The following is a 24,538-nucleotide window of genomic DNA, read 5'->3' as shown; positions in this document are numbered from 1 at the left end:
AAGATATCTGGAACCAGTAACTGGTGATATGTTTACGGCACGATTTTCTGATTGCCATTTTAATGAGGATGAATTTCCAGCGTTAGGAGGTGGAATTAATAGAATTCCTAAAGAGATTACTTGGTGTACACCGTCGTTGTTACACCTTGATCCCCCTACAAATCAAAGAGAGCTGGAAGTTCAGAAAATTGTGCATTTGCATAATTTGGCAAACCAGTTACCATATGCGTTCACAGATACGAGAAGGGTGACGAAATAATGTATACCCACTGAAAATGTTTCATCTAGAGTTGATGTTAAAGAACAAACTGATGCTAATAAAATGAATGAACCTAGGGTTCAGTTAAAGAGGGGGAGGCCAGCGGGTTCTAAAGATAAAAATCCCCGAAAGAAAATGAAATTGGATGAGCAAAATAGTAAGATTCTAGAAGAACTTGATATTGAAATATGTCTGAAAGAAGACATAAATAGAAAGGTTCTAGAAGAACCTGTTAATGAAAAATGTCTGAAAGAAGGCATAGATAAAGATGATCCAGATGACGAGAAGGGAACAGAAAAGTATGAGATTTCCATCAACTACGCCCGAGATGAAAAAGTATGGATCAGAAATAAGATAAAAGATGTTGATGGAATGTTCTCATTTTCTGTGTCCAAAGAGATCGATCATGAAAATGATGATCCCGATCCAAGGTCCATTTTGGAATGTCAGAAAAGACATGATTGAGAGGAGTGGAAGAAGGCCATTCAAATTGAATTACTCTCCATAAATAAAAGAAATGTCTTTGGACCTATAGTCATAACTGCTGAGAACGTAAATCCTGTTGGGTATAAGTGGGTATTCGTGAGAAAAGTAAATGAGAAAAATGAAGTAACACGATATAAAGCCGGATTAGTTGCCCAAGGTTTTTCTCAGAGACCGGGAATTGATTTTGAGGAAACGTATTCCCCGGTAATGGATGCAATTACGTTTAGATTTTTGATGAGCCTAACGGCATCTAAAAATCTTGAAATGCATCTTATGGACGCTGTGACTGCATATTTGTATGGATCGTTAGATAACGATATATATATGAAACTCCCTGAGGGATTGAAAATGCCAGGGGCATTGAAAAAAAAATTCAGGGAGATTTGTTCGGTCAAGTTACAGCGATCACTTTACGAATTAAAGCAATCCGGACGCATGTGGTACAATTGCTTAAGTGAATATCTTTTGAGTAAGATATGTGAATAATGCGATATGTCCATGCGTTTTTATAAAGAAATCGTCATCTGGCTTTGTGATCATTGATGTATATGTAGATGACCTGAACATAATTGGAACTCAAAAGGAGGTTGATGATGCTCGAACTCATATGAAAGAGGAGTTCGAAATAAAAGATCTCGGCAAGACAAATTTTTGTCTTGGGCTCCAGATAGAGCATCTCCGAGAAGGGATATTTGTGGGTTAGAAAAATTTCGACCTTCGATTTTGTCTCGCGAATATAATGTGTTCATGCTTGATTTTTGTTCAAGTATGATTGATCTTTGATCATTCTATTCTACTTCTTTCAGTCTCAAAATACACTGTAATATTGATAGATCTTCATCACTTAAGTGATAACATTCTTCTTTAGGTATATATCATTTGCGTGTTCTTTGTTGCCTTGTTAAAACCTTGACATGGAAAATCCAATGGGACAAAAACCATGATAAGAGAAAAGAGTACAACTACAAACATCATCATATTCTCCCCCTGGAAGCATCATATTTGGGAGAAGTATTTTCATCATACATATCATCCTTTTAAGAATTTCTATAAGCATATTCTTACTGAATAAACTCGTTTGATTGTCAGATAATTTCTTAGACCATTGGACTTTTTGTCCATAACATTACTTTCACACAAAAGGTCATATCTTGGTCTATTTGGAATCCTTGTCCAAATTTCCTTTAAAGAAAATCTCTTACACCTTCAGATTATGCATACTTATACATATGAGTTATTCCTTCGTTTCTTGTAAAAGTTACAAGTATAAATATCCTTCTTGTCATATGAAAGCTCATCTTTCAATCATGAAAGAGATCATTAAATTACCAATATTCTGGTACTTCATGACAAAGAATTGTTTTCTTTATATGCTCAATATACTCGCGCGATAATGTTCTCGAGAACTAGCACTTACTGCTTCTAGCAATCCAAATCCTTATGGAGTTTACTACTTCTTGCAGTTTATATTCTTTTGAATCTTTCACATAAATTTTATTATTCCAGTGGCTCTCAATTCCTTTTCTTTGTTGCCAGACAAAAAAAAACTTGAAAGTTGATGCTTCCACAACATGATGTGTTTTTTATTCCACAACATGATGTGTTTTTTATAACAATTTCAGATCTTTGTGAGAATCTTTGTGCAATTACTCTTTTACATCTCACATCATCTCTTTCACATAAAGACCCATTTATGTGCCACTGGTTTTACACCATTAGGTGTACGGACTACCAGTCCTAATACTCTTCTCTTTTCAAGAGATTTAATCTTTCATCTATTGCTTATTTCCATTTTGGCTTATCATTTTCTTTGTGTACACTTTTCAATAGATGGTTCATGATCATCATTCTCATCAAATGCTATATTGCATGCATAAGTATTCACGACGTCGATTAAATATCAGTTCCATATTGCTTCAGACATGACATCGCTATTTGAGATTTCGTAATTCTCAGGTACCTGAATTTCTTTCTTGTCATGTTTTCTATCTCTTCTCGAGATCTTTAATATCTCATTCCTCCATTAATGCCATTCTCATTCATGCTCATTTTTTGAGGATTTGGAACCGATAAGTCTATCACGCTTCAGGCGATCTTTAGACTTATTAGCAGTTTGATATTGTCCTTCTGGACATCCATTTTATCTGGAGCATTTACAGCTGGTTTTTGTGACTTAATCACCTTTTAGGGTCAGTAATTGAGCCTGGCAACTCATATGCTAATATTTGTAATAGAATTATCGCCATGAATTTAGTTTTGGACTTTTATTCGAGCTCTTTAGTCCGAGGATCAATGATAATTCATTCAACTCATTCATTTCCAGCTGTTTATTTTCTCTCGCTAATGTTGGATAGACTAACTTTGAGTCATTAAATAAATCTTATAAAATCTTCTAGATTTTATCATCAATGGAGATCATATCCAACATATTCATAACCTCCTTTGAGTTCCCATCTTTTTGCGGTGTGGTGGAGCAACTACAACTTATTCAATTTTTCTAGATGGGGATTTTTGGTTCCTGACCCAAACCAATTTAATGGGGAGAGTTCTTAATTACTCTTTGGCATCATGCGAATCAATGCTGCTGCATCTTAAATATGAACATTAGCTACAAGATGTTCATCAAGTATCCTCACATGCATAAAATAATCATCAGGTTGCAGATCTATGACAAGGATACATACGACCTTCTTGTCGATGTATATGGTGGATGATCAGTCCACCAGTGGGTGATCAAGCCCACAAACATCTCCTTGTATAAATAGATTCTAATCTATTTGACTGGTAAATAAGCAGCATATGGCAGATTATTCGTAAGAATCCTCTGGTTCTTCAACGAATGTCTATATGATTATCTTTCGCATTATTACTAAACCGGGATGGCATAACCGATTTGCCAAACATTCACTTTCGGTAAACTTCTGGTTTACTATTACATTTATCTCCATTTTCTAATCATTGTGTAGTGCAATATATAAGAGGCTATGGAGACTTTCTCTAAAATACATATATTGCCTTGATAAATATTTCTGATTTGAAATGTATATAGCATTTCTTTTGCTTATGGTCTCAACATAAGTGTCTCAAAATCCCACGAATTTACTTTGAGAAGGATTTATCAATCTTAGTTTTAGTGCAAACATAACCTTCTGGATGTTTGATTTATCATAAAATGTGAGATTCTTTAACTCTTCCCCTCGAGATGATAATACTACAAATTTATCAATCTCGAATGAATCACATTTTGAATCAACAATATACCCACATGGGTCATGTATTCTTTCTTAGATCCTTTTAACTTTTGAGACTTATAAGAATATGATGCAATAAGGATTCTAAATTGCATTCTTATGTGCAGTAATATTATGTACTCTTCTAGAGCATCATATATATCCTCTTCTTGAGCATTCAATAAGGTTTTACTCCTGTTCAAAAACTCGTTAGGCGTTACGCGTGCGGCTGACCCGGGCCTAGCGAGTTGATGGGAAATCGGAAAAAAATCGGAGAATATTCGGGGATTTTTTTTAGGGTTTTATCGAGTTTATTGATATATATATTACCTTTGCAACCAGAACATATATATCATGTTAGCGTATCGGTTTGTTAAATAAGGGGCACATCTATCAACCTGTGTTCGAAGCCCCAAACATGCATTTTATACGTTTTTTTGTTTATTTAATGAGGGGTAAGGGAGTAATTAACTCTTCTTCTTCTTCCCTTACCTCATTTCGCCTGCAACCCTAGCAACCATGATTTTTTTTCAACTTAATTCATCGTTTATTTGGGTGATTTGTCTCGTTTTCACTTAATTTTCATGATATTAGCAACAAAACATGATAGATTTAAGATTCAAGTGTCGATTATGAAGTAAATTTCACCAAAAAAATGTTTCCCCGATTTTATGGCCGAATAAGGTCAAAACGCCACGGTGCATCACCGTTGAGCGTTTATACGCCGCATAATCGGTCACTCCGGGCGAGTTTTAGAATAAGGGGTTTTACTAACTTGTATTGTACTTACAAAAATTTTCTTTCATCTTCGGATGATTGATTCATATCTCTTCTTTATTACCATTTTTATTTTCTCAACTTCAAGTGAGAATATGAGTTCTATAAAAAAACTCTTTGATTTTGACCTTACATCAAAATCTCATTGTTTTTCTTAGTCTCAAAGAGACAAGATACAAGTATAAAATTCTTTAATCTCTTTTCACAATCATATGTCTGCCGGACAACATTACTTACGGGAAAATATATATATTTCCCCATATATATGCATCATTAAAATTTCCTTGAGAAATTTTACTTTTAAACTTAACATCCAACATAGTTGAGATATATTACAGATTTCAGACCTTGTAATCTTTAGATGCAGAAGAAATAATGAACTTTAAATAATCACTTCTGGTGATTATATCTTTCTTTAGATTTTCTCCAAAACTCATGGATCTTTTGAGAACAAGCCTTAAGCTTAAAACCCTCATATATATAAAATGATAATGAAATATGATAATCAAATTATTTCAAATTATATAGAGACATGTATTAACAAAAGCATTTTATTATATCAAGAAATAATCATTTATAAATTAAATTTGGATATAAAGTATGACAAATAAAAATAATTATCTTAATCGTAATGCAGATCGAAGATTCAACTGATCAAGTTTTCAGCTGATTATAATCTCATATAATATTTTCTCCTTTGTCGAAAATATATAATCTTTTAACCTCCGATTTGGGTTGAATGGACCATCAAAGAGAAGATCGCGAACTAGGATCGAGATCGTCGGTCGAACGGTGAGATCGGATCGTCGGTTCTCGAACAAGGATGAAGATTTACGGTTCGTCGAACAAGGTATGAGATCGTCGGTTCGTCGAACAAGGATGAATGTTTCACGATCGGGATTAGGATTTCTAAAGGGTTTATCGCCGATAGAGAGAGATTAGGGTTTTGCGGTCGGATCTTTAGCTTAGAGTTTTTAGAGTTTCGTGCTGATAACGTGTTGTAAATAAAGAGAGAAATAGGGAATTGGTTGTTCATATTATTCCATAGGTAATAATACATATATATACATATACAAAGCTAAGGTTTTAGAATCCTAAAATATAGGTTTAATGGGCCTAATAGACATCCACGTAATTGGTTCATAACAATCATTCATTTTTCATTTTCTTGCCATATAATTTTGTTTTCTAAGAGCATCTCCAACCCACTTCTATATTTACCTCTATAATAGCATTTAGCGATAAAATCACTTCAACCCTACTCTATTTCTTTCTCTAAAATAGAGATTGCTATTTTCACCTCTATATTTAGAGGAAGAAAAAACATTCCTTTATAATAGAGGCATGCTTTTTTATTCAAAAAATATCTTTTAAGCTTTTACTTTAACAATTATAATCAAAATGAATATTTTAAGTGAAAATGTACTTTTTATATAAATATATAATCCCCTAAACTATATTTACGAAGTTGCCACGTGTCTTTTATATAATCAATTTCACAAAACAAATATGACATGACTACTGAAATTGATGACGTGTCTTATAGCTTAATATGACATGGACAATTGCATTTAATGTTAATTTATATTTTTGGTAAACTTTTTAAAATATGGTAATAACTCATATATTACATTTAATGTTAATTTATATTTTTGAATTTTTTTAGAATATGGGAATAACTCATAAATCATCATTAAAATAAATATATTCAAATATGGTATTATAAATTTCGAAATATAATTTAATTATGTATTTTTAAATTATACAATTTTATTATTAAAATTTTCAAAAATGTATACAATTTTTTTAGAAAACTATAAAAAATTAATCGTAAAATCATTATTTTCTTATATATCTACAAATTTTATAAATATTGTTTAATTTTAATATTTGGTAATTATGCAACTTTTACAAATTTATTTAATATATTTAATTAAAATAAATAGATAGAAAAATCTATATAAGATTATAATTTCAAATATATACATGCATATTCTTAAATATAATTTTTATGTTTAATTAAATCAAATTTATATTAAAATATTGATACGAAAAAGAAAATTTACAATATTAGTAAAATTTTATTTTAAAATATAATTTATATTTATATGTTAAAAAATATTTTAAATTTTTTTACTGCAGGAAAACACCTGGTCATACTTTTATTTACATAATAGTTTCTATATAAATATTCAGTGTAAATAATATCATAATTTTATGAATCTTAAACTAAATTGTGTTAGTTTTCAACTTTCACAAATAAAATATACTATTTATAATATTAAAAAATAATATATCAAGAATATTCATTTTTAGAGAAAAAAATAGAGAAATACATCCGACAAAAATCTATCTCTGTTATATATTATAGAGTTTCTCTAAAAAATAGGGAAATACATCGTTAATGGTCTAAGTCACCTTTGAACTGCCTCCCTCACCGGCGGCGTTACGAGCCATGGCTTCGGTGACAGTTGCCAATCTCTGCAGATTCAGTTTAACGACAGTATCAGCGAACATTCTTGTATCGTCTTCCGAGTTCCCTTCCGGCATATCCACGACGTACGACTCGAGCACCACCGTCCATACCCGTCTCTCCTTCTCGAACCTGTGCACCGTCGTCACCGACTTGTAATTCACCAGCCTATGCTCTCCTCCGATGATGCTGAACCCCGTCACTCGCCTCTCGTCGTCGAGTATATCGAGCCTCTCCGTCGACGTGTTCGCCGGCAATCCACTGATCACGATCACGTCGCGCGTGCATCCAACACGCATCTCGAATCCTTCCTCGACGGAGCAGGATTTGATGAAGTGTTTGTAGGTCTGCGGTTTGTCGAACTGACGGACGACTGACCATACGATCTCCGGCGGCGCGTGGATTCGCTGCGCGTGGAGTGAGGAGCAGCTTCCTGGACCGAGCTGGTAAGTGTGGAACTCGGCGATGGATTGTGCGAGGGCGGATCGTTCTTCCTGAGTTAACTCCGAAGGCATGGTGATGGTTCTTTCTTGTGTGTTTATAAAAATCAATCTATGAGGTACATGCAAAAGAAGAATCACATCTGAAAGAAAATCAACGAAGGAGAGAATAAGACAGTAAGTGGAACTAGGTTTATGAAGACAGAAGTAGATCTAGTTTATGAAGCGCTTACCAGAACAGAAGAGCATAGGACTTAAGGAGTAATAAATACACTTTTATTTTATTTACTGTTACGACTCTCTCCCCTAAAAATGGTATCTCAACGTACAGTTTGATTTAGTAATTTTAGATTTAGATCTCTTAACAGCTAATTAAATGAGAAATGTTTGACGACGATGTTAATCATTAAAGTAGGTGAGTTGCTATAACATATCGATCTTCTAATTGGCTCACCATCATTAACTTCCATATCAAATTTGATCAAAAAAAAAAACTTCCATATCAACAAGAATATGTATTTTTTATTCATTCTTTGTTTTATTTTCTGTGTGGAATATAAAATTTGTTACTACTACTTTTTAGTGAAATAATAAATGCCGATTTCTTTTATGTCGTCGTTCAATAACCAAGTTGGCAACTTGCAAAAATTAATCAAGTGGGCAACTTGCACCAGCATCACCTTTGCCATAATTAGAAGAAATCGAAAATAAAAGATATATTTAGTCCAAATAAATTTTTTTTTTATGAGTTATCTAGCCGATGTCCAATTAATATTGTACTCCTACGCTGAATTTTCTAATGAGACCCCGACCCAATGGATGAATGAAATTTGATAATATATTATTATGTGTACAAATAATAAAATAATAATAATAATATAATAATAAAATTAATAAAATATTATAAGTTGTAATTGCCGTCCATAATGGTTTGCATGATGGATTGCCCGCAACAAATTCTCTAATAAAAAATAAAAAGAAAAACAAATTATGAGATGTATTTATGTGGGACACAGGCTGACAATACCACGCATGTAAACATGGCACGAACTTTTTAAACCTTTCTTGAAAATGGAACGAGAGCCCATCCTCGTAAAAACACTTTTTTTTTCTCGTAAAAACACTTTTACAGTTTTCTTTTCGCACTTTCAGCTCTTCTCTTTATATATTCGCTCCCTACAACATGGCTACATAATAGTTTTACAACACTTTTTTACAACTGAGTTTCATATCGATCAGTAGCTGAATCTTACGATAAAACAAACAAACTTCTAACCTTTTCTTAATCGAACCTTTCTTTACAAACACAACACTAACACGTACAAAGGTAAAAGCTAAAGAGTGGTATTTTAAACATTTTACTCATGACTGAAAATTCAAAATTGTATTACTCAAACAGGAAACGAAGCAAACATATACTATCTCCGTTCCCGAAAGTAAGATGTTTTAGATTTTTTTCTTGTTCCACAAAGATAGATTTTCTATATTGTTAAAGTAATTTTTTATACTTTTGAGGAACATTAATTGAGAATATTTGAATTGATTAAATTTTATTGGTAGAAAGTTATTGGAAAGTGTATAAAAAAGTAAAAAATAAATTAAATTATAAACATTTATTAAATTTTTAATAAGCGTGCATATCTAGAAAATCTTACTTTCAGGAACAGAGGGAGTAATAACCAAGAAATTATGGTAAAGGAAAGCTCTAGGCTCCCACGAGATAACTTCAAGCCACCATTACCATCTTCGTTTCCATAACTCTCCCTGCTTGATAAATTCAAATCTATTACTCAACCAGGAAACGAAGATAACTTGTAAAATAAGTAAACAGAAATCCTAACCTCTCCTCGCTATACCGTACAATTGTGGTCAAATCAATCGGTCTTGAAGAGGACCTGCTGGCGCTAGGTAGTGAAAGGATACCGAACCGAGAAGAATCACAATGAACAAGAGTAGAATCACTCTGAAAGCCTGCGTCGATGAAGATTTACGCGGCTGATGACGGAGGTGATACGGTTTCTTGGCCATTTGAGTTTTATCTAGAAGTTTTCAAGAACTGTAGAGAATCTGATGAATAGAAAGAAAAAACGTTACAATGAAAACATGCATTTGAAGATGATGGAAGCTATGAACATCCGTGTACTTATTAACCACGATATTGATGATAACTCTGCTTTAGTAGAGAGAATAGGGTAGACCAATAATTTAATTTTATCAACTCATCTCTCGTCAACTCATTATCTATAAGGACTATTGTGTCAAATTTCATGCTAAATATAGTTTGAAAACAAATTAAGGAAAAAAAACTGTAAATTGCAGAGACCCTATCTGTAATTTCAAGAAATTTTAAGAACTGTAGGCAAGAATGGTGAAATAAACTAGTTAAGTCAGTTCAGTATTAAAAATAAATTACGTTTAGTTTCCCTTGTGGCTATTTAAGGAGTTAGGCATTTCCTATACTAAGATGAATTATAGATATCTTAAAAAATTTCACCTAATTGCATAGTTATTAAGTTCTTATAGCAATATAGCATTGGGATTTTCTTTCTTAATTATTTTCTAGTTTTGAGCTACTTGCGGTTAGTTAGTTAATTAATTGTTAGAACCATTATTGTTTGGTAGTTTACTGTTTAGCTTTCACCAATGTAGCTAAGACCATCTCCAAAAATGAACTCTATTTTGAAGTTTCTAAAACTCTATATTTGAAGTTTAAAAGTGTTTTTCTTCAAAAGTAAAACTTCAAACTCAACTTCAAAACTATTTATATTTTATAATATGGTCCTTATATTTGTCATAACTAATTTGAATTCATAAAACTTTTGTAAATAACTAGCACATATATAAATATATTACAACAATATTAATTAATAAAATATTCTATTAAAATATAAAAAATTAAATAAAAATAATTTAAATAATATTAAATTCAAACAAAATACCATATTATTTCATAAAATTATTTTCGTAATGCATATTTGATCTATTAGTGCATTTCGAAGTAAAAATGGCTCTCCTTATTTTTACTTTGTAGATTACGATCTAAAAATTGTTGAAATCAGGTAATATTGATATTTGTAAATACATTAGATCGGAACAAAAAAGTAAAAGAGAAACATAAAATATTGCTAAATACTAATTTATTTTCGATAATATTAATACTCGTGAATATATTCGATACGAACAAAAAAAAAATGTACAAAAAACATAAAAAACAATAACTATTTCAGTTACACAAAAAAATTTGGACAATATTTGAAAATTTTGAAGGTTCATGATCAAACTTACCTCACTATTAGTGTTGTTGTAATATTTAAATTTGTGTAATAGTTATGTCTTCATGTAATTTTTTAAAATATTTTTGTTAAGTCTTTTTTGTATTTTATTGTTGTCTAAATATAGCTTAAAATATTTTAAATCTTATTTTAAAGTTTTATTTAATTTTATGTGTAAAATTTAAAATCTGTAAAGAAAATTTACAATATTTATGAAATATTATTTTTATAAGGATTAAAACAATAAACGAGAAAATATTTATGAATCATAAAAGTGATGTGTGATTGTAGGGACCAAAATGCAAATAAAAATATGAAACTTCAAATTTAAAGTTTTGAATAGTGAAACTTCAAATATAAAGTTTCACTCTTCAAAACTTCAAATTTGAAGTTTTGAAGTTTTTTTTGGAGAACAAAAAACTTCATATTTGAAGTTATAAAGCATCTCCAACCCAAGACCTTAGTTTATGAGGAGCAAAACCTCAAATGAGGATTTGAAGTTTGGTTACTCCAACCAAGAATCTTCGAAAAAATCTTTTAAAAAATATTTATTTGCATTATAGTTCTTGACATTAACGAAAGTTACTAATATTTATGAAAGAAATAACTATAAAGACAAAAAAAAAAGAGATAGTTTTGAGGTTGTGAATAGTGAAAAATCAAATTTAAGTTTTACTATTCACAACCTCAAAATTTGAGAATTTGAGGTTGAATTGGAATGACACAGAACCTTAAAATTTGAGGATTTGAGGTTGGATCGGAGATGCTCCGAGTGAGGTTTATATTGTTGTCGTCGTCATTTCACTCGTAGATAAATCCTACATTGGTTTGTTCACAACCAAATTTATTTCACGGTGTTCTCATGCAATGAATCTTAGATGAAAGTTAAACTAGTAGCTGAAATGTATTTGAATAAACTTGTGAATTGCTACATGTAAGATCGAGACTGGTTAAGAAAAAATAAAAGAAAGATAAAGACTCGTTATATTAACACATTAGTCATCATTTAGCTTAGGGAATTAGCCTGCTTATTGTAATTTATTTGTATCCCCAAAAAACTAATTAACCCTACTTATTGTATTGTTAAGAATATGGACTAACAGCACCCCCATTAGTGAACCTTATGAAATGGGTTCACAAAGTATTTTTTTATTATATTTTTTTTGTTTGATTTTTGTTTAAAAAAAAAAAAATTAATCGGACCAATCGCGGGGCGCCACGTGCCGTGGGGCCCGCGCTACAGTGATGAACCCGGTTCACAGGGAAAAGGTGGAAAGAAACAAGTTCATCACTATTCATTATTTTAATATATTTTTTTTTTGGAATCTGTGTGAACCTCCCGGTAAGTTCACTAATGGGAGTGCTCTAAGTTCCTACAAAAAAAAAGAATATGGACTAAGTTCAGAAAAAAAAAAACCGAGCTTAATGGTTCTTTACTTCTTTTGAGAAATGATCTACTCATTCTTCTGACATTTTCATGTGTGCATAAAAGTTATTTGCATCGGTACAGTAAACCGGAATATGAACAATAAACCTAAACCAACTAACCCGAATCTTGATAAAGATTATAACTGGGTTATTCACGCCGCTTTTTCTATAAATAGGTTGGTTACAAAAAAAAAAAACTATAACTGGGCCTTAGTCCGTTACGGCCCATTAAAACCGACTCTGCAGAGACGATTTTTTCTATAAATACAGAAGCAGAGGCTATCGATATCTCTTTTCTTTGCTCGTTCCTCTCCTCGCGAAGGAGAGAAATCCCGAACTGGTCGTCTCCAAACAAAACGGAAAAAAAAAAAAAAAATTTAGCTAAAATAAACTGCATACTTGCACTCATTTGAAAGAGAGAGAGGGAAACACCGATAGGGGGTTTAATTCAATTTGATCCTCTTTCAATCCACGTTCTGGGTTTTCGATTCTATCGAATCTGTATTTGATCGGAGCTCCAACGCCATGGATACGCGGTTTCCGTTTTCTCCGGCGGAGGTCTCCAAAGTCCGTGTGGTCCAGTTTGGGATTCTCAGCCCCGATGAAATCGTAATGCTCCGTCCATATAATGAAATCGAATAGGCTTAGTAGAGAGATTGTTGTATTGCTAAAAGTAGGAGTTGTGTTTCTTTTGCAGAGGCAAATGTCTGTTATACACGTGGAGCATAGTGAGACCACTGAGAAGGGTAAACCGAAGGTGGGAGGGTTGAGTGATACTCGGCTTGGTACGATTGATCGGAAGGTGAAGTGTGAGACGTGTATGGCTAACATGGCTGAGTGTCCTGGTCATTTTGGACATCTTGAACTCGCTAAGCCTATGTATCACGTGGGTTTCATGAAGACTGTGTTGAGTATCATGCGTTGTGTTTGCTTCAACTGCTCCAAGATCCTAGCTGATGAGGTATGATCGAATTGCTTCTCCCTTTGTTTTGCGAGTACTTTCAGTGTTGAGAGAATTAATCCAATTTGTTGTTTTCGTGAAGGATGAGCATAAGTTTAAGCAGGCCATGAGGATTAAGAATCCCAAGAATAGGCTTAAGAAGATTCTGGATGCTTGCAAAAACAAGACCAAGTGTGAAGGTGGTGATGAGATTGATGATGTTCAAACCCAACAAGACACAGACGAGCCTGTGAAGAAACCTAAGATCACTATTGAGGGAATGAAGATGATTGCAGAGTTTAAGGTTACAAAGAAGAAAAGCGATGAGACAGACCAGCTTCCTGAGCCTTCAGAAAGGAAACAGACACTTGGTGCTGACAGGGTTCGTTCGTCTCTTTTCTTTCGATTTCCCCTTCCTGTTTGGGGTTATCTGATGGCATGTGGAGTTGTTGCAGGTTTTGAGTGTTTTAAAGAGGATTAGTGATGCGGATTGTCAACTCTTAGGGTTCAACCCTAAGTATGCTCGCCCTGACTGGATGATTCTAGAAGTCCTTCCTATTCCTCCACCCCCTGTTAGACCATCTGTTATGATGGATGCCACTTCCAGGAGTGAGGCAAGTCTGGCTTTTCTTTACCGAAATAAAAAAAAGTTGCTTAGCTCCTAGTGCTGATTTAGTCTGACGGGAAAATATTATTTTCATTTTTGACTGATTGTGTGTCCCCTGGTTCATGCTTCTTGTTGATGCAGGATGACTTGACTCATCAGCTAGCTATGATTATTCGGCACAACGAGAACTTGAAAAGACAGGAAAAGAACGGAGCCCCAGCTCACATTATTTCAGAGTTTACAAAACTCCTGCAGTTTCATATAGCAACCTATTTTGATAATGAGCTGCCTGGACAGCCAAGAGCTAGCTACTCAAAAATCAGGGAGGCCTATTAAATCAATTTGTAGTAGGCTCAAGGCAAAGGCAGAATCAGGGGAAACTTGATGGGAAAACGTGTGGATTTCTCGGCACGTACTGTTATTACACCAGATCCAACAATAAATATCGATGAACTTGGTGTACCGTGGAGTATTGCCCTTAATCTCACATACCCAGAAACAGTTACTCCATATAACATTGAGAGATTAGTATGTTTGGTGTTTATTTTACATAAACAGAGTCTTCCTCCATGTTTCGTTGACAATATTTCATTGGCAGATTGAAGGAGCTTGTTGATTATGGACCACATCCTCCACCTGGGAAGACGGGGGCGAAATATATCATTCGGGATGATGGCCAGAGACTAGATCTTCGGTACCTGGAGAAGAGCAGTGATCATCATTTGGAACTTGGATACAAAGTGGAGAGGCACTTAATTGATGGTGATTTTGTTCTTTTCAATCGTCAACCAAGTCTGCACAAAATGTCTATCATGGGTCACAGGATTAGGATCATGCCATATTCCACCTCTCCTTACAATGCTGATTTCGATGGGGATGAGATGAACATGCACGTACCATAGTCATTCGAGACCAGAGCCGAGGTGTTGGAGCTGATGATGGTTCCTAAATGTATCGTCTCTCCTCAGGCGAATCGGCCTGTGATGGGTATTGTGCAGGATACCCTTCTAGGATGCCGTAAAATCACAAAAAGAGATACCTTTATAGAGAAGGTAATCATTTCTTTAGCGATTACTTGCAGCAGTTCTCTCTGTGTTAATAAGAAGTAACCTAATTCCTGTGCTGATATTTTTTCCATGTTCAGGATGTATTCATGAATACGCTTATGTGGTGGCAAGACTTCGATGGGAAAGTTCCAGCTCCTGCAATTCTGAAGCCACGTCCTCTTTGGCCTGGCAAACAAGTCTTCAATCTTATCATACCAAAGCAGATAAACCTGTTCAGGTACTCTGCTTGGCACTCAAATGCAGAGACTGGATACATAACTCCAGGGGATACCCAAGTGAGAATTGAAAGAGGAGAACTTCTTGCCGGTACTCTCTGCAAAAAGACCCTTGGTACCGGTAATGGGAGTCTCGTGCATGTTATTTGGTAAGTTGCTGCATCCTGTTCACCTGACACCAAAAATTTAACATCAAGATATTGCAGTGTTGATCGTGGTTTGTTTACATTTTTCTTTTCTTGGTTTAAAGGGAAGAGGTTGGTCCTTATGCAGCTAGGAAGTTTCTCGGTCATACTCAATGGCTGGTCAACTACTGGCTTCTGCAGAATGGTTTTACCATTGGAATCGGTGATACTATTGCTGATTCGCAAACAATGGAGAAAATCAATGAGACTATTTCTAGTGCAAAAACTGCCGTGAAAGACCTTATCCGTCAGTTCCAGGAAAAGAAATTGGATCCTGAACCAGGGCGAACTATGACAGAGACGTTTGAGAACAGAGTTAGCCAGGTACATCAATGTCTTGATAATAATTTTCATTTGGTGCCTGTCTGATATGAATGACTCCTTATTAAGATCAAGTGACCGTAGTTCATTAAGAATAATCATGGTTTAGTTGCTTTATCCTTTATGCTTATCTCTATATATGAGCTGGGGAATGGGAGAAGGAGGGTATCGAGGATTTCAGTAGGATGACAGAGAAGAGAGTCAATGAGAGAGGTTGGGATTTCTTAGCGAGAGGAAGAGAGAATTGTAATAGATATCTCTGTATTTCGTTAATCATAATCAATATTCAAGCGCTCTTCTTTGTTGATCTTTGTCATTTACAACGTTTGATACCCTAAACGTATCTGTGTCATTGAGTTTATTATATATGCTGACTCATAAACTGCTCTTGTAGGTTTTGAATAAAGCTCGTGACGATGCTGGAAGTAGTGCTCAAAAGAGTTTAGCAGAAACCAATAACCTGAAGGCCATGGTGACAGCAGGATCCAAAGGAAGTTTCATCAATATTTCTCAAATGACAGCGTGTGTTGGTCAGCAAAATGTGGAAGGGAAGCGGATCCCATTTGGATTTGATGGCCGGACGTTACCTCATTTCACCAAAGATGACTATTGACTATGGTCCTGAAAGTCGTGGGTTTGTCGAGAATTCGTACCTGCGTGGGCTTACTCCTCAAGAGTTCTTTTTCCATGCCATGGGAGGAAGGGAAGGTCTTATTGATACTGCCGTGAAGACATCAGAAACTGGATACATTCAGAGGCGATTGGTCAAGGCTATGGAGGATATTATGGTCAAGTATGATGGGACAGTCAGAAACTCGTTGGGTGATGTTATTCAGTTTCTCTATGGGGAAGATGGTATGGATGCTGTGTGGATAGAATCTCAGAAGCTGGATTCCTTGAAAATGAAGAAAGCAGAGTTCGATAGGACATTCAAGTATGAGATTGACGACGAAAACTGGAATCCTACATACCTAAGTGATGAACATCTTGAGGATTTGAAAGGGATCAGAGAGTTGCGTGATGTATTTGATGCAGAATATCAGAAGCTCGAGGCTGATAGGTTTCAACTCGGGACTGAAATTGCTACAAATGGTGATAGCACTTGGCCATTACCTGTGAACATCAAGAGACATATCTGGAATGCACAGAAGACTTTCAAGATTGACTTGCGCAAGATTTCGGATATGCATCCTGTTGAGATTGTTGATGCAGTTGATAAATTACAGGAGAGGCTGTTGGTTGTTCCTGGTGAAGATGGATTGAGTGTAGAAGCACAGAAAAATGCCACACTGTTCTTCAACATTTTGCTTCGAAGCACTCTTGCTAGTAAAAGAGTTTTGGAGGAATACAAGCTCAGCCGTGAGATTTTTTAGTGGGTTATTGGTGAGATAGAGTCAAGGTTCTTACAGTCGCTTGTAGCTCCCGGGGAAATGATCGGTTGTGTTGCTGCTCAGTCAATTGGAGAGCCTGCTACGCAGATGACTTTGAATACTTTCCATTATGCCGGTGTCAGTGCCAAGAACGTAACACTCGGTGTTCCCAGGCTGCGAGAGATTATTAACGTCGCTAAAAGGATTAAAACACCTTCCCTATCTGTGTACCTCACACCAGAAGCTAGCAAATCAAAAGAGGGGGCTAAAACAGTTCAGTGCGCTTTGGAATATACTATTCTCAGGAGTGTCACTCAAGCTACGGAGGTTTGGTATGACCCGGATCCGATGAGTACCATTATCGAAGAAGATTTTGAATTTGTGAGGTCCTACTATGAAATGCCAGATGAAGATGTCTCTCCAGTTAAAATATCTTCTTGGCTGCTTCGTATTGAGTTGAATCGTGAAATGATGGTTGACAAGAAGTTGAGTATGGCAGATATAGCGGAGAAGATCAACCTGGAGTTTGATGATGACCTGACTTGCATATTTAATGATGACAATGCGGAGAAACTGATCCTTCGGATCCGGATTATGAATGACGAGGGAGCCAAAGGAGAAGCGCAAGATGAATCAGCTGAAGATGATGTTTTCCTTAAAAAGATTGAGAGCAACATGCTGACAGAAATGGCACTCAGGGGTATTCCAGACATCAACAAGGTGTTCATTAAGCAGGTTAGAAAAAGCAAGTTTGATGAGGATGAAGGATTCAAGACATCGGAGGAGTGGATGTTAGATACAGAAGGTGTTAATCTGCTGGCTGTAATGTGCCATGAAGATGTGGATCCAAAGAGGACAACAAGCAATCACTTGATCGCGATTATTGAAGTTCTTGGAATTGAAGCAGTTCGTCGTGCTTTGTTGGATGAGCTTCGGGTTGTGATATCCTTTGATGGCTCTTATGTGAATTACCGCCATCTAGCCATATTGTGTGATACAATGACCTATCGAGGTCATCTAATGGCGATCACTCAACATGGTATCAACAGAAATGATACTGGGCCTCTGATGAGGTGCTCATTTGAAGAGACTGTCGATATTCTGCTGGATGCTGCAGCTTATGCTGAGACAGACTGCTTGCGTGGTGTTACCGAAAACATTATGCTCGGCCAGCTTGCACCAATTGGAACAGGAGACTGCGAGCTGTATCTGAATGATGAGATGCTGAAGAATGCAATTGAACTTCAGCTCCCTAGCTATATGGATGGACTGGAGTTTGGGATGACTCCTGCTCGCTCACCAATGTCAGGAACTCCTTACCATGAAAGCATGATGTCCCCAAACTACCTCTTGAGTCCAAATATGCGGTTGTCTCCAATGTCAGATGCTCAGTTTTCTCCATATGTAGGTGGAATGGCGTTTTCTCCTTCTTCATCTCCAGGCTACAGCCCATCATCCCCTGGATACAGTCCCACTTCTCCTGGTTACAGTCCCACTTCACCTGGATACAGTCCGACTTCTCCTGGCTATAGTCCCACTTCGCCCACGTACAGCCCAACAAGCCCTGGTTATTCTCCAACAAGTCCTTCATATTCTCCCACCTCCCCTAGCTACAGCCCAACGTCTCCTAGCTACAGCCCAACTTCTCCTAGCTACAGTCCTACATCACCAAGCTACAGCCCGACATCCCCGAGTTACAGCCCAACGTCACCTGCATACAGCCCAACGTCACCTGCATACAGCCCAACTTCACCTGCGTACAGCCCTACCTCTCCATCTTACAGTCCAACTTCACCATCTTACAGTCCAACGTCACCTTCCTACAGTCCAACATTGCCTTCTTACAGCCCTACCTCACCTGCATACAGCCCTACATCTCCTGGCTACAGCCCAACTTCACCAAGCTATAGTCCAACGTCACCCAGTTACGGTCCGTCCGACGTCTCCGAGCTACAACCCTCAGTCTGCTAAATACTATCACCAGCTAGCCCTTACAGTCCTACATCTCCAAACTACAGGTCAGTAGTAATCTGCTCTGTAAGTGTTTTTTCTTCTACCACTGTGAAGCTGTTATACTCCCTTGTCGTTTATTTATTTTGTTAACTATCCATAATCAATTTTACTCTGCAGCCCTACATCACCATCCTACTCACCCACATCTCCATCGTATTCACCTTCAAGTCCTACATACAGTCCCAGCAGGTTCGGTTTTACCCACTTGAATCTCTTGTATGCATCGATGTCATTTAGAATAACTTCACCAACTACATTTTCTTTGGCATTTGGGCTCTGCAAAAGTGTAATCGAGTTGTTGTTCTTATTGTTGAATCTGTCTCAGTCCATAGGTTTTCTGTGGTATGCATCGATGTCATTTAGAATAGCTTCACCAACTACATTTTCTTTGGCATTTGAACTCTGCAAAAGTGTAACCGAGGTGTTGTTCTAATTGTTGAATCTTTCTCAGCCCATACAGCGCAGGAGCAAGCCCTGACTACAGCCCAAGCGCAGGTTACTCACCAACACTTCCTGGTTATTCACCCTCATCTACCGGCCAGTATACACCACATGAGGGTGATAAAAATGGCAAGACTGGAAAGGATGCCAGCAAGGATGATAAAAGCAACCTTTGAAAGGAATTCATTACACCATTGGATTTAGAACTCGCAGTAGCTTGCTCACAAACATGTTATTTCGTGTAACCAGAAGAAAGAAGAAACCGTTTCAAAGTCCTCTCCTTTGTGACAGTTTTTTTTCTAAGTAGTTCCTCTGTGTCGTGCTTTGTATGAATTGTTCTAAACTTATTCATCATGGATCCAAATAGAGAACAATATGAACATCATGGTATTTGGGCTTTTAGTCTGGTTCTTGAGTTCTTGTCTTGTTGGTTTTCAGAAACTTAAACATATTAACGGTATATTCATGTTTCTTAATTGATATAGATTTTGAATCGAGAATACTTTGTTCTTTACCATAAAGATCATTGGAGCTCTTTCCATGTGGCTCTCCCTGATCCTCTCTATAATCACGTAATGTTTGATGTGAAATGTGTTGTTTTATTGTGGACCATCGTGGCAAAATAAGATTCATGCTGGTGTGATTTTTGCCGGTACTATTTTTTATATTTTACTTAAGTTTACTAGATCTTGACCCGCACATCTGTGCAGATTTTTTCTCCTTATACTAAAACATTTTAGTTTATATAACAAAATTTATCACTAAATTATTAATATGTATTGTATAACTCTATAATACCGATATTTAAGTGGGTTATATTGTTATTACTATACATTTTGTAACAAAATTTATTTTGAGAACATTATTATGTAACAATACAAATTTACATAATTTTTAATTTTATTTCTAAATTCGAAATGTACATAGAAGTAATATTAAATCGGACCTACATAATAGAAAAGAAACATTTTGAGATATTGTTAAAACAACAAAAACTATTTTAAAAAGGAAACTATAATATATTGATATGATAATTAAAATTTTTATTTTATGATAGTTAAAATATAAATTAATTAATTTCGGAAATAAAATTTAAAATGATTCTGAAAAGATTTTCTTAGATTTTTTTAAACAATATTTTTTGTATTTTAAATAAAAGATAATTATATTAAAAGATATGATGATTAAGTTATGTAAAATTTGATAAATATATAGAAGATAATCAATTTTAAAATATCACACATGGAAGAAGTTATGGCTTCTGTTTTAAGAATTAAAATTTAGAAAAAAATCACCGGCAAACTATTTTAACAGAGATTATTGTTCAAATCTGATATATCAAGCTGTTATAGAATATATAAGTGCAGGCTCGGAATATAAATGTTGTCTAGTATATATTCACCAGTTTGGTCTAAAAATCATCTAATTCTAGAACAACAAAACAAATTACTTATTTCACCGGTTCAGGTAATATCCGAACCCGAATGGATATCCGAAGATACTTAACCATATATTCCTAGTTTACTTATCTCATTTTATTCAAAATATTTATATTAATGATGCTTATTACTCAAAATTAGACAATATACATATACTCGTGGACATAATTATTTGCTACTCACTTAAAATATATATCAAGCTCCACTACAAGAAAACAAATTTTTTACTAGGGCAGTATTCGTTGTAAATTCGTCGTAAACGGGGTGTTACGACGAATTAACGTCGAAAGACGTTACGTTGTTAAACGTCCGTCGTAACGGAGGTTTCATCGTAAACGACTCGTTACATTTACGACGAAATATATTCCTCGTAAAGCGCAGGGAAAGGATTCGTCGTAAACACCACGTAAGACTTCGTCGTAAAGCCCACGTAATTGTTTCGATGTAAAGCACACGTAAATACTTTCATTGTAAATCACTCGTAAACATTTCGATGTAAAATCCTCGTAAATATTTCGATGTTAATCACTCGTAAACATTCGATGTAAACTCCATGTAATGTTTACGAGGAGTTTACATCGTTTCTTATTATATTATTATTAATTAATATATAATAGATTTTAATTTATATTTAATATTCAGAATTTAAAATAATATAAATTTTAAAACAAAATATGAAATTGGAAAACATATTTTTAAAAAGTCATACAATAATATTTAAATTCATAATACAAACAGAAAAAAAAAACTACATATTGTCGAAGTAGTTGGTGGGGTTGCTCGGCTGTTGACGGGTTGGATCGGACTCTTGGGGATCTCGTGGTGGCATTCCAAGAGCGGCTCGTCTCTCACTCAACATTCTCTGCATAACCGGGTTTCCCACGGCCATCACGTCTAGCAAATCCTCAAGAGAGTCTAAACGAACCTGCTGGCTATCCATTTGAGCCTTCTGGCTATCCATTTGAGCCTTCATCTGAGCAGTCTCTTCATCCCGTCTCGAAGTGTATGACGAAGTTGCCCTTGCAACTTCGTTAACAGAGCCTATACCGACTATCCGTCCCTTCTTTTTAGGAGCCACCTATAAAATCAAAACATATATTAATATAGTTAATTATGTTAAAATATTTAAAATAATGTAAACTAAAATTTTAAGTTACCTCTTCGAAGATTCTGTCGACCTCTTGGGTGGACAATGTGACTGGTAATCCATCGGGAGACTCCTGGGTTAGTTGCGTCTCCCGTTCTTCAATCCGACCAGCCACTGTTCGGAAGAGTTTCTCAGATGCAGGATCCACAAAAACTCCGTCGGATGTGGCGTGAGTCATCTTGAATAGGTCAGACAGAGAAGGTAAGACTCCCGTCTTCTCGAACTACAAAAAAAAATTAAATTAAATATTATAAATTATATTAATTGAATATTTTAAAATATATATTTAAAACAAAACTTACAGCTTCTAGACGGACTCCTGCATGAGGTTTTTGTCCGGTTCTGTGAAGCATGGGCAAATGACCATCTTTATCCTTCGTCCTTCGAGAAGCCGAGCACGAATTGGCCTTTCTGATCGAAGAGGGGTGCTCCCAATAGGCGATGAGGCCATCCCACACATCCGTCGTGAGCTCAGTGGGCTTTCCCTCATACCCGTAGATCTCCCACTTGTCCTTCCAATCAGAGACTGTGTTGCAGAGGCGTATCTTTGCCTTTGCAACGAATTCCGCCTTCACCCTCTCAGTGATTCCCAAAGACCAATGCCATTTTTGCTGAAACATAAAAATTTTGAAAAAATTACAATTAATAATAAATATTAAAAATATATGTATATTTAAAAGTGAAAATTTAATTAAATTTAAAAATCTTACCGCAAAACATTTAAACCACGTGATCTTAACGTGATTTGGTGTCTTGCTCCAGTTCGGGTATGCCCGGTCGTAGTAACCCTTAATCGTCGCCGAAACGCTCCGGCTAACACGGTTGTTAGCCCCAAACCTGAAAAAAACAATTTAACCGTTACAAAATAAAAATTAATTAAATTTTAAAGTAATAAAAATTACTAACTTACCAATAAGTTTCTCGGGGTCTATCGGGGTCTAGAACATCCAAACCCTCCCGTCCAGGCTGGGCAAGCAAATCCTCCACCGTATATCTCGCGAAGGGAGCATATGAAGGCACACGCAAATCCGGATGAACTGCACCTTCTGGGACAGGCTCAGGTGCAGCCGCTGGAGGAGGAGGTGGAGGCATCTGCGGTGGAAGAGGAGGACTCGAAAAAACTCTCTGAGAAGTCTGAGAGTCTGGAACTGCATCGGAAGACGATGGACCGGAAGAAGATGTACCGGAACCATCGCCAAACAACTGGGCATAAGTAGGTGCTGCTGGTTTCCTTCTAGGAGCCATCTAAAAAAAATTTAAATAAATTTAATCAATTATGACGACATAATTAAAAAATTATTCCGTTACCTAACTAATCACCTAAACTATAGGATTCCGTCATCTAACTAATCACCTAAACTAATTATCTAAATAATCACCTAAACTAATTACCTAACTAATTAATAACCTAAACTAACTTAAAAAAAAAAGGAGGGAAGAGAATGTACCTTAGGGAGAGGAGAGGAGTTTAGGAGGAATGGACGAGGCAGCCTCGTCTCGGCGTCCCAATATATAAAAAATGTTTCGTCGTAAACGCGACGTAACATTACGACGAAGTTACCAGGCCCGCGTTTTTTCATTTACGACGAAGTTACCAGGCCCGCGTTTTTCGATTTACGACGAAATTACGTCGAAACATCGGTTTACGACGAATTTACAAGGCCCACGTTTACGACGAAGTTACCAGGCCCGCGTTTTTCCATTTACGACGAAATTACGTGGAAACATCGGTTTACGACGATTTTACAACGCTTAACCCTAAACACCGAGAATGAAATCCCTAAACCCCAAAGTCTCTTCTTCTCTACTACTTTGTGCTCTTTCTCCAACTTAAACTCTAAAACCCTAAAACTCCAAATAATTTTTTTAAAATTAACACAAATACATATTATATAAAACAACATTTGTTACACATACATTAGGATGGTAAAAAAACAATATTTCTTTAAACATACGTTACAATAGAGAAATACAACATCAGAGACATATATTACATCACTCTAAATCGTTTTCGTTCTCATCAATATTACATCACTCTAAATCGTTTTCGTTCTCATCACTATCATTACAATCATCATCGTCGCTTCTCTCGAACTCGTCTTCACGTGCTTCATCTGTCGCATCTTCGGGAATATCTTCATATTGAAAGTTTTGCGGGTCGATCAAAAGGATTTCATCAGTTGGTTGTTCTGGTACCTCAACTTCATTGATAGCGTCTTCTTCTTGCAAGGGCGGTTCTTCTCCAGCGACAATGCGTCCACGAGGTGTAATTTTGATAGCAGCTAACCAGTTTATCCCGGAAGTTCGAAGCCGAGGATAAGGAAGGAAGCTTACTTGCTCGGCTTGTGAAGCTAAAATGAAAGGCTCAAATTTGTTGTATCTTCTCCCAAAATTGACATCCACAACACCAAATTTGTTATACCGAATC

General features: G+C 35.7%; 1 protein-coding gene and 1 pseudogene across 1 annotated transcript; one reads left to right on the top strand and one right to left on the bottom strand.

Annotated features, from left to right (window-relative positions):
* Nucleotides 1–7,003: 7,003 nt before the first annotated feature.
* On the bottom strand, nucleotides 7,004–8,180 carry LOC106444064 (abscisic acid receptor PYR1-like). Its single transcript, XM_013885595.3, has 2 exons — nucleotides 7,899–8,180; nucleotides 7,004–7,808 (listed from the first exon to the last, which is right to left on the bottom strand). The coding sequence occupies exons 1-2, from the start codon at nucleotides 7,912–7,914 to the stop codon at nucleotides 7,162–7,164; spliced, it is 663 nt and encodes a 220-aa protein (XP_013741049.2). The 5' UTR covers nucleotides 7,915–8,180; the 3' UTR covers nucleotides 7,004–7,161.
* Nucleotides 8,181–12,657: 4,477 nt separating this feature from the next.
* Nucleotides 12,658–20,004, top strand: LOC106444052 (annotated as a pseudogene).
* The last annotated feature ends 4,534 nt before the right edge of the window (nucleotides 20,005–24,538 follow it).

The sequence above is a fragment of the Brassica napus genome, chromosome C8, assembly GCF_020379485.1.
Source record: "Brassica napus cultivar Da-Ae chromosome C8, Da-Ae, whole genome shotgun sequence".
Classification (NCBI taxonomy): Eukaryota; Viridiplantae; Streptophyta; class Magnoliopsida; order Brassicales; family Brassicaceae; genus Brassica; species Brassica napus.
This window is presented reverse-complemented; position numbering and strand designations above follow the sequence as displayed.